The sequence below is a fragment of the Zeugodacus cucurbitae genome, chromosome 4, assembly GCF_028554725.1.
Source record: "Zeugodacus cucurbitae isolate PBARC_wt_2022May chromosome 4, idZeuCucr1.2, whole genome shotgun sequence".
NCBI lineage: Eukaryota > Metazoa > Arthropoda > Insecta > Diptera > Tephritidae > Zeugodacus > Zeugodacus cucurbitae.
The window spans coordinates 11,895,266-11,915,367 of NC_071669.1; the positions used below are offsets into that span (position 1 = coordinate 11,895,266).

General features: G+C 36.8%; 1 protein-coding gene across 2 annotated transcripts in view; it reads right to left on the bottom strand.

Moving 5' to 3' along the window:
- LOC105209941 (frizzled) overlaps positions 1-20,102 on the bottom strand; it is a 165,906-nt gene that overhangs the window by 48,277 nt on the left and 97,527 nt on the right. Inside the window, exon 5 of one of the 2 annotated variants that reach the window (XM_054228509.1) lies at positions 7,136-7,226. The exons of the other annotated variant lie outside the window; for it this stretch is intronic. Coding sequence (XP_054084484.1) covers positions 7,210-7,226 — 17 coding nt within the window. The 3' untranslated portion in view covers positions 7,136-7,209. Of the gene's footprint in view, positions 1-7,135; positions 7,227-20,102 lie in introns of those variants that run through there. 2 annotated transcript variants of the gene reach the window in all.

The following is a 20,102-nucleotide window of genomic DNA, read 5'->3' on the forward strand; positions in this document are numbered from 1 at the left end:
ATGTCAATGATGGCGGCTCACTGCGCTGGCTGGTTGGTGGGTTCGGTGCGGTGTGTTGAGTGCAATAAAGGTTAGTTGATTGACTAGTTGCTGCAGCATTTACCCACGCATATGCCACACAGCCAGCAATGCAGCTGCCATAAATGCCAAGTATCATGCATGTGTTGCACAAATGATGCCGCGAAAAGATGCACGTTGCGATGTTGCATGTATAGGTGCAGTTGCAACACGCTGGCATTAATTGCATTAAATAAATATTTGAAAAATAAGTAAACATGAATTATCGCAGTTCCAGCCATGTTGCAACACGCACATTTTCATGCCGTTAATGTGAAATTCATCATCATCATCACCATCAGCATTTCCCGCCAACATTCTCTCACAGCTCACTTTCGTTGCAATGCCATTGTTGCAACATTGTTGTTGTGGCATTTGCATTGCTTTCATGAATTGTTGCCTGTGTTGCGATTGTTGAAGCAATATTGTTGTTATTATTATTTTTATTATGCTATGCAAAGCTGACAGCTGGAAATTGTTGTTGTTGCAACACCGACAACTCATAAAATCCTTAAAAAAAGCGATAAGAAAGTCATACAGCGCGTTGCCGCTGTTTTCGCGCGCAATTTGCCACTAAATAAAAAATATATGCTCGGCGCGTTGCAGCGTTGATGCCTCGGGCGCACGCGTGCAACACTTTTGCCTGCCACATTTCGCTCTCGATTGCATTGCCGTCATTTATTATTGTTATTTATGTTTACATTTACCGCTGTTTTTGCTGTTGTTGTTGTTGTTGTTGCTGTGCTTTGTTTCTCTACGCTGTCGGCATCTTCAATTGTTGCTGATTTCCGCTGTTGCCTCTTGCTGCCACTGATTATGATTTACATGCAACATGCGAATTAAACATTAACAATAAGCCGCCAGAGCGCACGCTTTTAATGGATGGGGAGTTATGATATGCGAGGATTTAAAGTGTTTGGCGTTGTTGTTGCTGTCGCTTGTGATTAATATGGTGTTTTAAAAATTTTATTTGCTTGTAAGTGGCATAAAATTATCCATAAGATAAGGTCTATATGTAGCATGACGGAGGTCATAAAAAAACCTTTGGATAATAATTTGAGAAGCTTCAGTAACATTTATCATAAACTTTCTTAGGTATAGAATCTAAAAATCTTGACGGATGTCAATTGCCAAAATCGTCTGGTAAGAGCTAAAGTAGAAATATCTCGACACTTTCTTCTCAACTTACCAGATTGTGCTAGATTGAGACTCAAATATCCTGAAAGACATACCTTCGGGCGGAAGGTTCATGCATGTGGATCTCTTAGTCCACCCCTGAGAGTTATTTGTTATAAAATAGAACCGGACTATCAACTGTCCTAGTGACATCTCCAGTTCTTCGTCCCGAGGATCAGCCATGAAACCTAACCTAAGCAAGCCGGGTCTTTTAGGTCTAATTCTCGAAAGGTAATGTTGTTACCTTATAGTGAGGGGAGCTCAGCAATCTAAGTAAACTCTCCAAGAACCAGATTCCACTCAAAATAATTTCACAGAACTCGTCGGCCGTTTGGTGGCGCCATCAGGCTCACCGAAGAATTTAGTATCCTCAGAGGTAGTGCTCAACTTCTAAATTGGTTTCAGGGAATTTTTTTTTTTGCAACCTAATTTTACCGCCTTGATGAAACCTTTTTTGTCAGTTTGTGGTCGATTTAGATTCAAACTACGGAAATTTGGGTCCCTCAGATACACTATAAAATCTGACGCCAGGATGTTGTTGGAAAATTAACTAATTCGAAATCTCTCAGAATAACCAGAGAGTGATCATACTATAAGATCGCATATAAGCAATTCGAGCATCTATCGCACCGTTCTCCTTTAAGATTTCGACTTTCTCAGTCATCCAAAGTACACGACTTTTTGGGTTGTCAGTTATTTTCACAAAAGATTTTAGTGATTAATTTTGTCGGAACTAAAACTTTTAGACGACTTGAATCTTCTTTCTATCTCAACGAAATTTGTGGATCTCGCTCGTATTTTATATGGACTCTCTGTAGTCTCTTTCATATTCCCTGCTCATTCAAATTCGCTACACAGAAGATACATTTTTCTAAAGTATTTTCAGCATTCGAAAACTTTCGGCACTCTTCAATTGAAAACGAGAACCACAAAACAACAGGGTCATAAATCTTAGACTACAAACAAACTAAATGCGCCATTAAAATCGGCAACAACGAGAAAGATTCCAAATAACTAAAAATATGCAAATAAGTACGGACGGGCAACAAACTTGACTCATCTTTGCAATTTTGCAACAACCGAAATAAATATTTTCTAGCGAATAATCAATTACAACAAGAATATTTCGCAGAATTTCAGCGCAAACAAAGAGATTGTCCATTGGTTACGCAAAGCTTTATGAGCCTGCTTACTCCTCAATACGTTAGACTGTTGCATTTTATTGTAGCAAAAGCGGCACAAATTGAAAATTTCAAGCTTTAAAATTGTTGTCTCGTCGTTAAAGTACAACAAAGATATGCCGAAAGCATGTACTATTTAAAGAGTATGCATAATGGTTGGGCTAACTTAGACCTATGTATATATTCCAGAATATGTGTAGCTGATTTGCATGTGTTCATATAATGACTTGCCGGATTATATAAAAGGCTTCACAGAGGCAGTTGTCATTAAATTCCTGAAGAAGCTACATCTGAAAAGTCCACTGGTCTTACCTGAAGGTATAAGCTTTTAGTAAAGATAGAGTAAGGTAGTCACAGAGAGCCTCAAAATGTGTATCAACCTTGTTGGGAATATCCGGAACACTTCTGAATTCAGATTTGAACTAATATTAGGACTCCTCCTCTTTAAACGGTCTCTCTTCCTCTTCCTCTTCCTCTCCCTCTTTATATTTATGTCTCTGGTTTCTGACATTCTTCTATATATAACTACAAAAGACTTATAATAAAATCACTATTTAGTTATGTACTTTATAGTCCTTTCAGGAACTCTTCTCATCGTATCCTCATGAGAGAAAGAAATAACATGTTAGCCATCAGATATTTGTTCGAGGACATCATTATGATTTGCACGTTCCTATAGAGTACTAGATGTGTGATCAAAGCAGGGAACTGGACTTCAATAACATGACGTGTCCATAAAAGAAGCTAGAAGAAGGCCATATCACATTTCAAGGTCTTTGGCTTCATTTTTTTATGTGTTCAGAGAACGAAATGAGAAAAGTTTCGACTTTCCTAGAGGCAAACATTCCAGATTGCCACTTAAAATAGTATTCAAAAGCATAGTCTGCAGCGACTACAACTATTTCTCAGAGACAAAACCATGCGAAAATCCCATCGTCACCAAAGTGAGTGTGTTGCAAATGCCGCTGTGCAATTTTGCGGGACATTTTGTTTTCGTGAGACAATAAATGCAACATCTACTGTATATACGAGTATTTGCCTCGATATAAGTATGCAGATCTCCGCAAAGAGTCACCAATTTCGAGCAGCTATTGGTGTTGTTGTTATTGCAAACAGCGCCGGTTTCATGCCACTTAAGTAGCTGCGAACCTCACAGCAAAGTGGTTGCGGCAAATAACTAAAGCGACTAGGTCGCGAACATTAAACCAGACTCTGTGTATACGCGACAATGAAAGTGACTGTACCTCGCGCTCAAACTGAAGGAGACATCGTAAATGGCCCTCATGAAGATGCATGCAAAGGCTGCGAAGGTCTAAATGTGAAAGTACTTAGTTAGCTACCAGTTAGCAGTGGCTTGTGCAACCGTGCAATGCATGGCTGCACATATGCAAGGGAATCTGTTTGCTAGAGGACTTCTGGTTAGGCAGTTGGAAAATGGTAAAAATGGTGTTCGTGAGTGCAAAATAAAGAGGTTATTGCTCTGGTAATTTAAATAATGGTTGCCGATAATATTTGATGGTAAAAATGTAGAAACAAAAAAAACTACCCAGGATTTATTTTGAACAAGGAAGACAGGAAGATCGTTTAACTCCAAAGCCGGCATAACGAGGCTCCGCTTAAGTCCCAGTTTCATATATTTTTCACGATTTCAACCCTAAGGTGAGGGGAACCGCGACCCGTTTTAGTCACTTTCGTACGTTCATGACTGACCCGACCTTCGAAAGAAAGACTGCCCTTAGGATAGTGTGGACTTATTTAGTCGTTGCGACCTCATTCCATTTCGACGAGTTCTTCGGGCTCCGACTCCTCCTTTTCGGTTTCTCTTTTCTTTGGACAACAGTACTAGAAGCTGGGGAATTTATTTATGAATTTCGATTATGGAAGACTTCTTTCAGTTCCATTTCTTTGATTCCAACATTACTTCAGTATGAAATTTCAACATAGATGTTTCGACTTGATGTCCAAGATCCAAGGAATAGATTCCACGAAAGACTTCGATATAAAGAGATCTTCAGAAATGGAAAACCTCTGTTTTCTGTTTAATGCTGAATAAGGGAAGTCCGGTTTAGTAGACGTCGCCGTCAATACCTTTTCCTTTCTACAATTCATGACTTGATTGAAGCTATGTTTTGTCCAGATAATCTTCCTATATTATTTTGAAAGGGTTCTTAGAGAACAGGGACGGCATGCATCGAATATTTTTTGGATTTCTGGCGACAGCAACTTTCCAGAAAACAGTTGAGCTTATCTAAAACAATGTGAGGATCATACTTCGATGAGGATATATTCGCTGAGAATGCAAAGGAACGGGATCTGATCTATAAGAAACAAGATGAATCGTATCGAACATTTCTATTGCCACACACTGCTTAAGTAATTCTTCAAAATATTTCTCAATTCAGCTGCTACATTTCAGTGCCGCAAAACATACCACTCATTCTTTACATTCAACACGTCAGCGGCGTTGCATTCAACAAAGCTGTTTATCAACAATTATACTTGACGCCAGTCGACAGGGAAATCGATGAGCCACATCTTGACAGAATACCAAAGAAATATTTCTAGACAAAAAGTGGAATGACACACATAGCTTTACATTTGTTGTAAGTCATTGCAGGCATTTTCGAAATTACAACAAAAACAATCAAAGGTGAAGGCGTAGAAAAACACACAGATCACTCAGTTTACAAGTTGTTTTAACAAACAAAAATAAATACTACTAACCATGTCGGAACAAGCGCACGTAAAGGCATTCCAAAGTGAGTGATCTAATGCGGTTGCATTCTACACCCAACCGCCGCTCTCTCTCTACTCAGCACTCCTTCACTTTGATCTCTTTAATTACATGCAGCCGAAAAAAAGAATCACTTGTTCTTGCTACAACAAAACGTTCATTGTCGATCTTGTCTAACTGTCTGAGGCATTCGTCAGCACAAGTGGCTCCGCATATTTTGATCCACCACAAATGGCGTGTGTGTTTTCTGTGTTTTCATGTGGCGCGCACACACCTAATTTAATTGGTTCATTGCTGATGCCAGCCAAGTAATGCTTTGCTTGCGTGTTGATCTTCAAGTGATCTCTAGTAGTGATCCTCACTGGATTTGTGGTTTTGAAATGCACTAAAATTATATTTGTTTTTGGCTCTACGCGTAATTATTAATGAAGTGTGAAGAATATTACACGGCGTATAATTGTGGAATTTTCTTTGGATAACAAAATTTGTGTTGAATAAGATTGATTTAAGCAGCAGCGCGTAATTTATAAGTTGTCTGCGTTTTTTTTTTTTTTTTTTTTGAAAAAAACGAGCAGCAATGTTTACAATACGAACTACTTCGAACAAGGTAATGCAAGAAACATGTTGGCACGATATTAACCAATAAGTAGATCAATCAGTTATTTTTATGTTAGTTTGTTTCAAAAAGGGTGAATCCCATCCCTCTAATTGTTTTTAAGACAGAGTAGCACTACTGATACATTATTTGGCCTGCTAATGACCTTCTAGACGAAAAGATTGAGGTGAAATTGAGTTGAATATCTCATGAGTGATTTTTCATAGTATTCAAACCGAAAATCCTCAGTTTAGTTAGATACCCAAAAGTTCGGTTTTTCAACTTCCAAAGGAACTGCTTCTTTCAGTTCTTATAAATTTGTTAGCTTTGATGACAAAAATCTGAATAATCATTCATGCTTGTTCTACAGCTTTCTAGTAAAAAGCTTTTAGTATATCCCAAGTGAGATGATCTATTGATGGCTTGGATTGGATACTGTATATTGTCACATCGGTTCTCTCAACTATGTTTTAGTGTTCATATTTGTATGTTTTGAACTTTAACTATGTTTTAGTGTTAAGGTTTTTAGACCAGCGGGGTATCAAATTGTTCTGCCTTCAAATTTATCTTGCAATTCACTTATCATTGGAGTTGAAAACAACGAACTAATTACTTTTATCTATCTAGTCGGCAATGTCAGCAATCCCTACTTGTATTCTCAATGTTTAACTCTTCCGTTTATATTTTTCCTCGTCAAGATTTCTGGATGAAAGGAGACGAAGGTATTAAGTTTCATAAAGAGTACGTGGGATCTATTCTGATCAGATTTTGGAGCGGTCGGATACGTTGACTTTTCAAATATTGAATGTGTGCCTCTTGGAACCTCGGTGCTCTGAAAAATACTATCAAAAGTGAAATGTATAGAATTTGTTCAGCTCTTCTTTGGATTTTCTGAAACAACAGGAATATCGACGATTTAAAAGTTCTACTTCGGCTTCTAGAATAAGTGAGGCCATGACAAAGCTTGGAGCTCTCAAAATGTCTGGATTTTGGTAATTTTTTGGTGAATATAAATACTCGAGTCTATTTAAAATAAAAAAGAATACAAGCTGCTTAAGCGAGAGTACGATTTTAAAAAGCTCATTTATAATTCTCAACCGGTTTATGAATTCGTTTAGTACCCAAGGACAACTTATATACTTAAATTTTATTGGTGACCTGGCTAAAGGACTTAATCACTATCAATTTACAATTCAATATGTTACTAATCCTTCTAGTATCTTTAGAAATGAAAAAGACTTTTTTATAGTTACTAAGAAATCATATATTAGCTTCCTGAACTTTCTGACATAGTGCACTTTTGAAGAATTTTCTAATGAAACTGTAATCAAAGTAAATATAATAAATGATCAATAAATAATTACCAAGAACTGGCTTATAGAGCAGCCTAGGATTCCAATTAAAATTTACATGTATATTACTTCCTAGTCTAGGCTTAGCGTATAACTTTAATACATCGCCAGTAACTACATCAAATGCTTACCTGAAATTAGAAAAAAACAGAAAGTAAAGAATTATTAAGATTAGTGCCATAAATTTTTGATACGACCTGCAAAATTGTATTAATCTCAGTTTAATATACTCATAAATTTGTATCAAAAGCACGGCTTTACTTAAGACTAATGCAGGAAATTGAATTATTGCCTAGACAAATGAGCGTAACGGACGCGAATCGATGCTAGAAACCGCTTGTGTGTGTGGCAGATCGGTGAGGATGCTGAACCACCTCTGGCTCTGCAAACATATGTTGGCCATAAAATCACGACGATTTATGACGCAATGCCGACAAAGTGGAGAAGTTTTCATCAGCGTAATAAAGCGAAAACTAATTGCGTACAACCAGAAGCGGTAAATTTGGACGGCAAAACATGCTATATACAGTTATATATGGTTACCATATATAAATCTATGCATGTTTAAAATATGTAGTTCAATTGGTCCGCCTTCAATCTGGACATGAGATGAACGCAAATGTGGCAGATTAAACGATCGTACCGCGGCACGCAACAAGCGGAAGAATACATGCATATATATATATATAAAGAAATGTAGAGTATAGACAAGATCAGTGCAGAAATTGTAGCCAAATATTTGAAGCAATAAACAAGCGCGCGATCACCACAGTCAAAGCGATCGACACGCCAATACGAGAAAGCGCACGAGTGATCGCGTTGCTTTTAATGAACTTCCATAGCGTCCAGAAAGAACGGAATTTGTAAAAGAAATTGTATTAAGCGATAAAATCGAAAAGATCAACAAATTACAAAACGCAACAGGCTGAAGTTCATTGAAAGCCACCAAAAAGAGGAACGCAAAAAGACTATAACTTGATTAATGTGGCAGCGGCATCAATCAGCTTAGCGAAAAGCCAGAAAAAATGTATACATTTGTGTATGAAAGAAACTCGCGAAAAAATCAAATTATATGAAGCTTACAAGCGCGTACAAATGGCTGAACAACGGGCAGCATGCAAACAACGTTACAAGCACCAAAAAAGAGCTAATGTGGCGAAACGGAAAGATCGAATGGCGGCACGAAAGAACAAAAACAAAAAACAGAATGAAAGAAATGAAAACAATCCAACAACAGTACAAGCAAAGCTTAAGCGTATATAAAAGACATCAACAGCGCCACCGCCACCCGCGCTCATCAGTAGACCGACACGTCAACGTCGACGTAGAAACATAAATTTCGGCTATGCTCGCCACGACACGCGTTCGCTGAAGTCAAATTGCAAATGCAAAACAAATTAAAGGGGGTAAAAAAGTGCTGGAAACTATACAAGAGAAGCATCTATGATGACAGTTTGATAAGTCATTGACATTTTGATTTACCGAGGCAACCCTGTTGCTGTCAAGCTGTTAATAAGAAACTGTACAATTTTGAGAAAGCTACGCCATTTGGTTTTGTGATTGACAGATATTGAACAGAGACAAACTTGCAATCAGTGCAAAATATGGGAAGATCTAAAGATCTACTCGGATTTTTAATTAAAGAAACTTCAAAGTACCGAGAGATTTTTCTTCTTACTCGGTGTCTGCCCAAAGTCCAGCCGGGTCCACTACCATTCGAAGGAAAAGCTATGGTCTGCAGCAAGTATCCAAAAAATTTCTGAGTCTCATTTAATGACAGAATTAGACAGTTAAGTCTCTTGGGCTATCCTGAAGAAATGTTATAAAGCTTTACCGGCTCTTTAGGCATCATTCGATGTTTCTCACAGATAACAAATTACAAATATCTCATAGATACTTTCTCCAAAATTACTTTTAACGAATGCTGAAGCTTTAGTACCGTGTATATTAGACCCTGCCAAGGTCCAACATTTCGTTTGCTGAGTTGCGAAATAAATAGATCATTACTGCCAAAATGAATATTACTTTCGAAGATCTTAGAGGAAACTTTTGATGTATTCACGGACTTTTCAGAACGGATATTAATTAGGAAGTTCTTGGAGGAAACCTTTGAAGATTCCACGGGCTTATCAGACTACCTTCGTATCAGCACGAACTATGAAGAACAGGAACAAACGCAACATGCCGCCCACTAGTGCCACTGTACAACCGCAGTTTGTGTTTAAACTACAAACAGCGAAGACGGACGAATGCAGAAATCAAAGAGGACAATGAACGTGAATGGGGTTTTTCTTGGGTTTTCGCCAACACCAACACCAAGCCTCAGCGACCGATGTTGTTGTCAACAGCATGGCCCCCGTTGATTGCATCAACGATTTCCACAAGAAATCAGTGTGCCACCCCAACCACAGTAAGATACATCTTTGCTTGGTCTGAGTTAACGAAGGCAAAATGGACTTTTACGGTGCAGAAGAAAATCACGATTTCATGGCTCACTGCCGTGATTGTGACGCTTAATGGTTTGTTGTTAGTTGCATCTATTTTTTTTCTTCGCTTAGAATTTATTTATATAACTAAGTCTTCTCCGCTGCTAGGGCTGCTGCCATAGAATTAGATCAGCAAATGTGTAGTTCAAGTTAGGAAGCGTATTTCCTATGTCGCTGCGAGACGAGACAAGATTACATGAGCAAACAGTATCAACGGCAAACCATAAAAGGGGCTGAAGTGGCATGAGTGTTTATGGGGAGAGGGAGGGAGAGGTAACACAGCAACATATGGAAATGTAAATAAAAGATGTAAAAAGAGACACAAGCAATGCAAGTAGCTGCAGCAAGGTCTGTCTGACTATCTGTCCGTCCATTGCTGATGCTGATCTACGATGGGGCGCATGCGAGTAGCAAACAACGGTCAGAAGTGTGGCCAGTTACATGGCATGCAACATGAGCGCACAGATTGTTCGCGAGTGTGTAACGAAGTTGCGCATCACAATCTTGCATATATGGTCAAAATTTGAATAACCCCAAAAAGAATACATTCAATAGACATATGTAGAAAAGAAGAGGCAAGAGACACAGAGTGAATAAACAAAGCGAAAACATGCTTGTTGCAGCGCAACAAGCTTACAGGATTTTTCGCTTAGTTACAAGACATTGAAATGACTCTAACTACATTTTACCATATTCGTAAGCGTAGTCGGCAAGCAAATGTTTTATGGATTACTTGTTACCTTGCTTTGGCATAACGAGCTACTGATGCGCATTACGGAGGATAACTTTGTATGGTTTTACCAAAGAGCAAAGGTAAAGAATTCGGTGCAATCCCACGTATAAAATATGTTTCTTCAAAGAACAGACTCAAGCTAAGTTAAAGAAATACCCAAGATAAACAGCGAGAGGACCCTGACCGACTTGTCATTCCTAGCTGGCATTTTCAATTTATTTTAAATAATAGATCGGCTCTCTAGCTTAAGATTCCTATCATATGTTATTGAAGTATATAGAGTTACGGAACTACGGATCTTGGTACGCCTCTCTACCTTGAAATTTATGTCATCTAATGCCGAAGTAACTAGAGATGCAAAACTTAGCACCACAGTTTAGACCTTTCAGATTAGCTTATAGCTTCCGGCATATTCTGAAAACATCTTAATCGAAGTGGAACTATGAATGATTCAGGAGATATAACTATCTATCCTCAAATAGACTGTTAGATTATCCATGTTCAAAATTTCGAATTTTCAGACCATTCTAGCTAACGCGGAGCCAAATTATATTCTTAGCTTTGAAAAGGGACCTGTCAAACAGCTTTCCCAACTGACGAAATTAACAAATTATAAATTTCTCGTTAACCCGTTTTATGGTGCAGATAGAACAGAACACGATGATATGGTTTTTATAGAATTGGGTACAACATATCCATAGAATCAGATATCTTCTTTAACATCCAAATTAGACGAAACCCTGGGTGAAGAAAAATCTCTTCTTAAACTCTTATTTAAAGTTGTGGATAAGAACAGAGTTCATTCAGACTCTGTCTGTATAGTTGCAGAAGAGCTGGATCTGGGAATTGTATTCTAAGCAATCTATATAGATCTTTGAATACTATCGACAGATGGTACTATAAAATGTCGTTCAATACGAAGCTGTTTGATACCGTTTATTTGCCTTCATCCAGTATCCTTTATATCATTTGTCAATATTTTAAGATCATTTACTGAATTCGGAGTCCCATTATCAGGAACAAGTGAGAGAAAAATCTTCAAAATATCGTGTATGAAAGCGACGTTTCTACTTTTTGAAACCGTCTTGCAAAAAAGCCATGACAATTATCACATCGAAATCGTCTCTTAAAATCCCCAATGAGCTCAAAAAGCTCATCGCCCTAAATCATCTTCAAACCTTTACTATTACACCACAAAAGAAGTTGATTTCTCAAAACACCTATTGTCTCGCTTTGGGACAACTTTGTCTCAATAGTTGTTTGCTCTTATTACTCAAATAAATGTGACGCTAAACGGCTTAAAACACAACTTGATTGCTTGTTTTTATAATTAAACATTTCAAGTTTTGTTAAATTATTTAATTTCTGCTTTTATTTTTCCAGAGCAATCGGCATATATACAATAAAAATTTATTTTTTATGGCCACTACAGATAAATGAAACCTGTTTCTTTAACTGACAACGTTTAAGACAGCGCTTTTCAACAAAAACAATTAATGCTAATGCTCACATTCATATGCAAGTGTGTTTACAGCGTTCATTATGAAGCGTGTGGCGCGAAAATTATATATATAGGGTGGGTAGATGGTAGTAATGGATTACATATTTTTTGTAAACCAGCAGGTGTTAAATGTCTTACAGCTGTCCAACTGCTCAGTTAAATTTGAGAATTCATTGAGCATAACATACATTTTTCAGGTCTTATGTAACTCAGAGATCAGACAAAAGTTGCTGAGACTTGAAGACATTAAAGGCACTATTAAAGGTCTCAAAAGAAATTAAAGACACTATTAAAGGTTAAAAAAAAATTTAGGCATTATTAAAGGTCCCAAAAATCTAGATTAACTGATCTATGTAATCCCGAAGATCTATATAAATACTCGATCTTTGAAACATTTACGTATGAAGCAAGTATCAAAATCGGATTATCCCGACTGTTGAGGGTCAGAAACCCTATGGTTCCTAAAAAAAAAATATTCTTAACGTTGGTCCAGCTCATCTATTTCCACTATATATTAGCTGTATAGTGTTATTGTGTCATTCTCCGATCTTCTATATAGTATCCAGATAGTAGTCCTTAGATGAACCGACAGTACGGACTGGCCGACTTATGGAAAATCGTGTTCTTTTTGGAACATCTCATTACTGAATTAAGAGAGAGAAATGTATAAATATGTGGTCGTATCCATTAACTCTTTCGCGGCTTCCTTAAAAACCCTGCAGTATTGAAAGTGATTGACTAACAGAGACCCGCTTTGTTTTGGAAAAGAGATCGTTCATCTATCAAACTTAACTGGAATTACTGAATTAAAATCTTGGTTGCAAAATTTTCTGGATGGAGTCGCAGCCAGCTCTGATTGAAACAAAAAAAGTGAACTTTTTATACCACACCCATCTGATCACCCTTTATTGAGTAGCCAGCTTAAAGTGAATCTATAAAATGTGACCATAAATCTTCTAACCAGCTATTGAATTTAGGTGATTTACTAATTTTATAGTCTACAACTTGAATACCTATAGATTGGTACGCTTATAAAGCTTTACTACTATCATATAAAAGTCAATTTATGAAAGGCAAACGCTGTGGGAACTTGGGCAGACACTTTAAGAGGGCAAACTAGCGACGATTGGCAAAAAAAAAAAATAAAAAAAAATCAGAATTGCAAAAACAACAAACAACTAACACTAATGACCAACAGTTGATGCTACAGTTAAAGAGCCCACTTCTTACAAATATAAAAGCGTAAGCAGAAACTGTATAATGAACTGTAAAGTATGAAAGTATTAAGTAGACAATGCTAAATTATACCGCATGTGGAAGAAAGCGGGGAAAACGTAATTTAGTACACAATAGACATTAAATAGATGGATTGTAGAACACATCAATCATTTTAAGAAGATAAAAATATTTGTTTTTGTATGTGTGTCTCTGCGCCATTTTAACTGTATTTGCATAATAAAAGAAACCTATTTAATAGTCGCGAAACTGACCAATAAACTTTGCTGTTAGTGCGGCAGAACGGCTGCTATGCGATATAAAAGAAGGCATGGTCGTAAAAATATTTAATGTGTTAACTGTTTCTTAAGGTAATGTTATTTTTTTTTTTTTTATAAAAGAGGTCAATATTAAAGTGGTACAAAGGCTAGGGTAAGTATGCCGAAAAGTACTTAAAGTATTTTACTATATTCATTATTTATGAAATTTCGCCTTTTTACAGCAACATTCCAAGTCCCAGCGGTTGGCTGTAGATAAATCAAACTGAGTGGAGTCTTAAAGAGTGGACACTCATGAGTTCCTGGGGTCGCATTAAAACAAAAAATTTTACAATTTACATATCTACATTGTGTTGCTAAAGGTTAAAAAATGTACTAAAAGACTGGCAGAACTTGGCATATACATAAGGAGTCTTCAGCGACATGAAATATGCAGGATAATGAGTTATTAGTCAAGATGCCAGCAGTTATGCCGTCAATTAATGTTTAATGAAAATGGCTACAAGTTTATGGTGTGTTAAATCGGAAGATAAAAAGGAGGTGAGGCGAAAGATGGAGTTAAAAAAGCGAGGAAACTGATTGTACGTAAAAATAGCTAGAGAGGCGGGCAAATAACTTAGAACAGAACAAGTGTGTGAGGGAAATGGGTCAAGGGAGAGAGTTATAAAAACCGAGAGAGTAACAGAGAGAGCAAAGAGGGAGAGCGAGGCAGACAAATAACGTAAATAGATCAGAACGTGTGAGTGGGGGAAACGAGCCGAGGGAAAGAGCTATAGAAACCGAGAGAGCAAATAGAGAGAGCGAGATATTATCAGCATCAGGGAATCGTCTATAAGCTCTAAAATAGCAAAATCTTAAAGCCAAGCGAGGGGTCCTGGCTTTTGATACTATTTATTTAGCATACCGAGTTCTCTAAGAGATGTTTCATTTCTTTAGACATTAAACTATGGAGATTTATGTATATAGTTTAAGGAAACTATATGAAAGTGACGTGATGATCATGAAAAAGGATCCTCAAGGATCGTCATGTATTGACGAAACGTCTAGGGTCATCACTAAAGAGATTTGAGATAACGTTCTTGAATTTCAAACTCACAAAAAAGTATCAGGAAAAATCATGGAAAATGTCTTTTTTTTATTTTATGTGTCTTCTCTTGTCAAAACCAAATTTATTGAAGGATTGGAAAACCGACCTTTGAATTGGATATTTTTCTTTAAATCATAAATGACGGTCCTGAAAGAGTATAGACATTCTGCAAACTCAAAAGCATCAAAATTTCTGGCAAAAGCTCTTCGAAGTCAAGTAATAGACGCAGAGAAATCTAAAATAGCATTAAAAATATCAACAAATCCGTGATCCACAGAAAACACGCCAACCCGAGGTCATGCCCCTAATGACTTTCGTGGAAAGAAAAATTATTACTATTACAAAAAAGAAAAGTAGTAAACAGTAAAATAATGCATTTCCCTGTCAGCCGACATCTCCAACATGCCACCAACAACAACACCAAAAAATAATTACAGCCAAACCATTAACTGTCATCCGAGACTAAGTGATATAATATTTTTGTACACAATATGTCAGCCACTTATGAGGCTCATAATGACACCGACGACCTGTAGGACCCAAAACACAGCAACGGGCCATGTAAAAGCATAAACCACGAATGGCGGAAATCCACGACACACACAACTTGTGGCAGCAACCACAAAAGCAAAAATACAAATAACAACAATGAACTAATGATGCTACACGACTGCAATGAAGTGTGGATCTCCACAAAACCAGAAAGAGCATATTATGATGAAATCGACAAAAACCACGGCCGACAATGTTGGCAACACACAAGTGAACGAAGCAACCGAAATGTGTTGCACGGCTCGCGCGAAGATTGCACAGCGAAGAGTTAACCAAACTTATAACAGGTTACGCGAGGAAGATTTTAGTATCGCGCATACACACACTTGCAACTCACTGAAACTGAAGCCAGGACTGGCCAAAAAGCGATAGCTCTTGCAACATTGTGTTGGGCTTTCGGTTTTCAGCTTTCTTATGCCCGCAGTTGAGTGTTGTTATTGTTGTTGGCGACCCGCTGGCAGCGCGTAAAACACGCAAAACCACTAACTAAGCTGTTAAATTAATAGTTCACATAATAAGTGGAATTTTATGACAGTCCGCCGTAGTGGCAATGCAACCAACACATCTCGTGGCATGCCACATGTGTTGTGTAGTATGTGTGTGTATAGTTTTTGCCAATTCGTAGTCACACCTTTTGACTTCTTACCTTGTTGCGAGAGGCGCGTATTGAAACTTTCGCGAACTTCTTCCACCAAGTTGCAACATATTCAAATTACTTGCCACAAACTACTTGCCGCATTTCAGCGCAACAGTTGTATGTTTGTGTGTAGAATTGACTTATAAACTTCGCTGATAGTCCATTGTGAGCGACTCCAAGTAAATATGCCTGTGTGCTGCATGTGTTCGAAGGGCATCGACGTCAAGTCGAAAAGTCATTAAATCGCGCAGACACATGCAAACACCCACTTTAGCGGCATCATCTTCCTTCGCTTTGGTGTTATGCTTAATGATGTTGCCGCAGCTGCTGCTGGGGTCTTCTAAAAACTTGCCTTAACTTTGCCCTGGCAAATGAGTTTTCGTAGTTGGCGTTGCCGCTTTCAAGTGTTTGGTGTTGCCATCGGTATTCATATGGCATACTTAGTGGCAATATTAATCGTCTTTCATAATTAAAGTGCGGTCCTTTCGTTCGTTCGCTGTTCGCGTTGTCTGCGACTGACAAGTGTTCGTGAGTGGCTATATAAGTCTGCATAGACGTGTACATTTGTGTTGTTGTCTTTGCATACCTGTAGGCAATTCTCATTAATTATTATCGGCTAATTGAGCTGATTGTAGTTTTACTAGTACTCGACATTGAAGTGTCACGTGGGTTATTGAATGGATATTGACATATTGAAGCTTCTGGTGGTATAGTAATAACAAAAGTGAAGGGATAATAGACGCATATAGAGGAGGTAGATATGTACAGTTAAAATTTTTGTAAACAGGTTATTGGTAGAAGGCATTAAAAGGTTGATCTACCGAATGAACCTTTCCAATATTTCTTCAGCTTCGTCTTCTTAAAAAAAATCGTTGTTGTTGTTGTTGTTTGAAGAATGCAACAAATTCGAAAATTCTTGGCGTACAAAAATCTAGGTCCATTCCGGTTACGTAGACCTGACTGTCGTGGGGATCGGCGAAACGTGGACTTATCTCGGCGATCAACAAAACATTTTGAGATTTGTTTTTTATCTTTCCATTAAACCTCTTGATAATTTAGTTATGTCCTTCATTAGAATATTTACACTAAAGACTAAAATGCCGATAACGAGTAGATGGACCAATGGAAACTACCTCCTCTAGTAGTCCCTACCGTCCTTAACGGATCTATAGGAATATTTTGACGGATATATTTAATATTTCAATATTGTGTAGACAGTTTCCTTGGTCTCCATATTTGTAAATAATTTTGGAGAAACCCAATATTGATTTATGATTATTTTTGCATTTTTACCCTTAGAGGTTAGGAATCAAGGCAGACGCTAGTTGCCAAAGTCGTTTAGAGGAAGGAATCCACGCACTTCCTCCTGCAAAGCCCAGCATTCGCCAGACTGAGATTAAACACCTCGGTAAGCACACCTTCGGCGAACCCAGCGAAGTGAGTGGAATCGACATCAGCCGACTTAAGAACTTCATAACAGAGTCCAAGCGCTTTGTCAAATCATTAGGGTCTTGGAGATTCGTAAGGAGTATTTGCATGTCACATCACAAAGGACAGTCGATGTCGTCTAAGTGAGATTCTCTGTAGATGTGGAAATCTACCCCTCGACCTAACCTAATCCCTACTCAACTCCCATCTCACAGCTTACATATGTAGATTTGTGGACGAGACTCGTAGAGTAGAGAGAGTAGATAGTCTCTTGATTCAAACACATATCTATTAAATTCAAGGTCAGTAAACCCGATAGGATATCACTCGCTCTATGAAGTGTCGGACAAATGTTTGAATAGTTCGACCTTGTGCCTTCTTGAAATACAATTCTTGAAACGTCCCCACGAAGTCGCCTTTCTTATGATTCACATTTTATCAGAATCAGCATGACATTGAAAGATCTGCCTTTATTTTGAAATCAAAGCTCAAAACTGCCAGACAAAAGCTGTTCCAAAGTGTCATTCAAGTGATTATAAGTGTCTTTGTAGCGCCAGCTGGCAGTTGTTTAAAATCGAATCTTAGCTCAACATTTTCAAAGTATAGATGCTGTGTACATGATATGTCTTAGGTGTGCTTTAACACAGTTTTTAATCGCGCAATTTGTCTTACTTTATGCCACACAAATAATTGGTTGCGATTAATCGCTAAGCGCTCAAATCATACTACAAAGATATCTTTATCTACAAATATATATATAGTACATAAATAGATATATATTTACATATATATAATTATCAATGTTTATATATATTCTTATAAATTATTTGTGTATATATGTAGTATTTTCTCGCACGATATTTAATTGAAACGTTTTGATGAATTTCTTATCGCCAACATGACCCGACTCGTACACAAATAGACAACGCAATCGCGTTTAATGCTATAACAACAACAACAACCCGCTCAAGCACTGGTTCGCCGACTGTCCGATGTGGTGGTAAACAAGTAAACCAATTAATTCGCTACGACATTTTCTTGCGCCTTACAATTTGATTACTTATCAGCTTGAATAAATATTAATTTTAAAATTTTTTTTCCTATTTTTTGCTAGAGTTTTAGTATTTTTAATTTATTTTTGAGATTTTTTTTTTTTAGTTTTTATAATTTTTTTTTTGGTTTATATGAGTAATTTGTTTGTTTTTGTAGATGGAGCTTACTAGCAAGATTTAATAACATGTATATGTATATAACTATGTCATACATATGTAGTATATATACTTAGCGCTACATTTTAATTAGAGACTTTGAAAAATACCAAACAGAGTAGTGTCGCTTGTAATGGTCTAAAAGAATTACAAAAAAAATTACAAAAAAAAAATTAGAGAATAATTGAACTTTAAAAAATACTTCAAGTGTTAAAACCAAAAAAACTACAAGTATTTATTAAATTAAATGACGCGAGACGCTGTTGAACGACAAAAGCGCTAGCGGCGTTTAAAGTTTTTCAGGGGTTTATTATTATTAAGCTTGGGAAGCAAATGATAGAAAAAAAAATAAATCTCATATTTCAACGAAAGAAAAAAAATATAACTCAAAAAAAGTTAAAAAAAAATGTTTAAAAACCAAACTTGCCACCTAAACTCACTTCACCACACCGCATAAGGCACCAAACAATATTCAGTAATTAAAAACTACAAGCTTGTAATTGTTGTTGCTTGTTTTTTAAGTCTAGCAATTTATATAAATATAAGTGTATTTTTCATAAAATTTATGTGCAACACTATTTTCGGCTAACATGCCACAAACATATGTACGAACATATATAATTATATACACGCAAGAAACTCGCTTGCATTTATGGTATGGTTCGGCAAGCTTGTGGCGAGCTTTGGCAGTTGTGTGGCAACTGTCACGCATGCGCAAAATTTTATTGAGCGAATACTGTCAACAAGTCGAGCGTTTGAGTGGCGCATATGCGCCAAAGATACCGACAAACGTTAGTTGCCTTATAAGCGTCGGAGTGTTGATTGGCAAATAAGAAAAAATGTGGTTGAAATAAATTGGCTGTTTGTATAGCCAATCAGTATAAATAATATTGTGAAAAATTATTTATTATATTTATTAATTAATAAAAGATTGACTGTCCCGTCTATATTTCCAAATTAGTATATTGCACGCTTTGAAAGGGAGAATATTAATTATAATATTTTTTCTATTTAAAGTAAATTATATTTCCATTTATGGTTTAAGCAAATAAGATTCACGATCACTTTTAGAATTGCAATGGAGTAAAGCAACAATAAAGCTGTTTGAAATATCTAAAGAGGTTATCTATTATTAATACACTATTGCACCATGGAAATATGGTTAGCAAGAGCTTTTCTGACTCCGCTCCCTCCCAGCAGTTAATTTTTGTATTTTCATTGAATAATTTTGGATTCCCTCTAGAAATCAGATATTTCCGCCTCTGAACAATATCTGAAAACCACTTCACGGTAACAAAAATATAACCAAAAACCATCTCTGTTATAATCCCCGCAATTTTCTAGTGGATATATTTTATCATTCCATAACATAGTTTTTTGGGAAATGAACTTCGATCCTGAAAACAGTCGCCAAACGACGTTATTTTATGCTCTAGAGCTAAAACCAAGTAAATTGTCCCTGTAAATGAATAGCATTATTTCCAGGAGATACTAATTTATTGAACTACACGATATGATTTACATCTCTTAATCTATACTAATATTATAAGGAGAAAAGGTTTGTTTTTTTGTTTGTTTGTCTCGAATAGGCTCCGAAACTACTGAACCGATTTGAAAAATTCTTTTACCGTTGGAAAGCTATACTATCCCTGAGTGACATAGGCTATATTTAGTTTAAAAAAAATAGGGCTCCTTACCAAAACTCCGATAATCTAAAAAAGTACCAAAAAACTTTCTTTAATCGCGAATGCTGCGAAAACGATTGAAGATATAACAAAGTAATGTACTACAATTTTATAGAACTTATCATTATCTACAAAAAACGTCGCGACATCATATCTCTAACTATATTGGTTTTGTTAATTGAAATACCACTACTTGA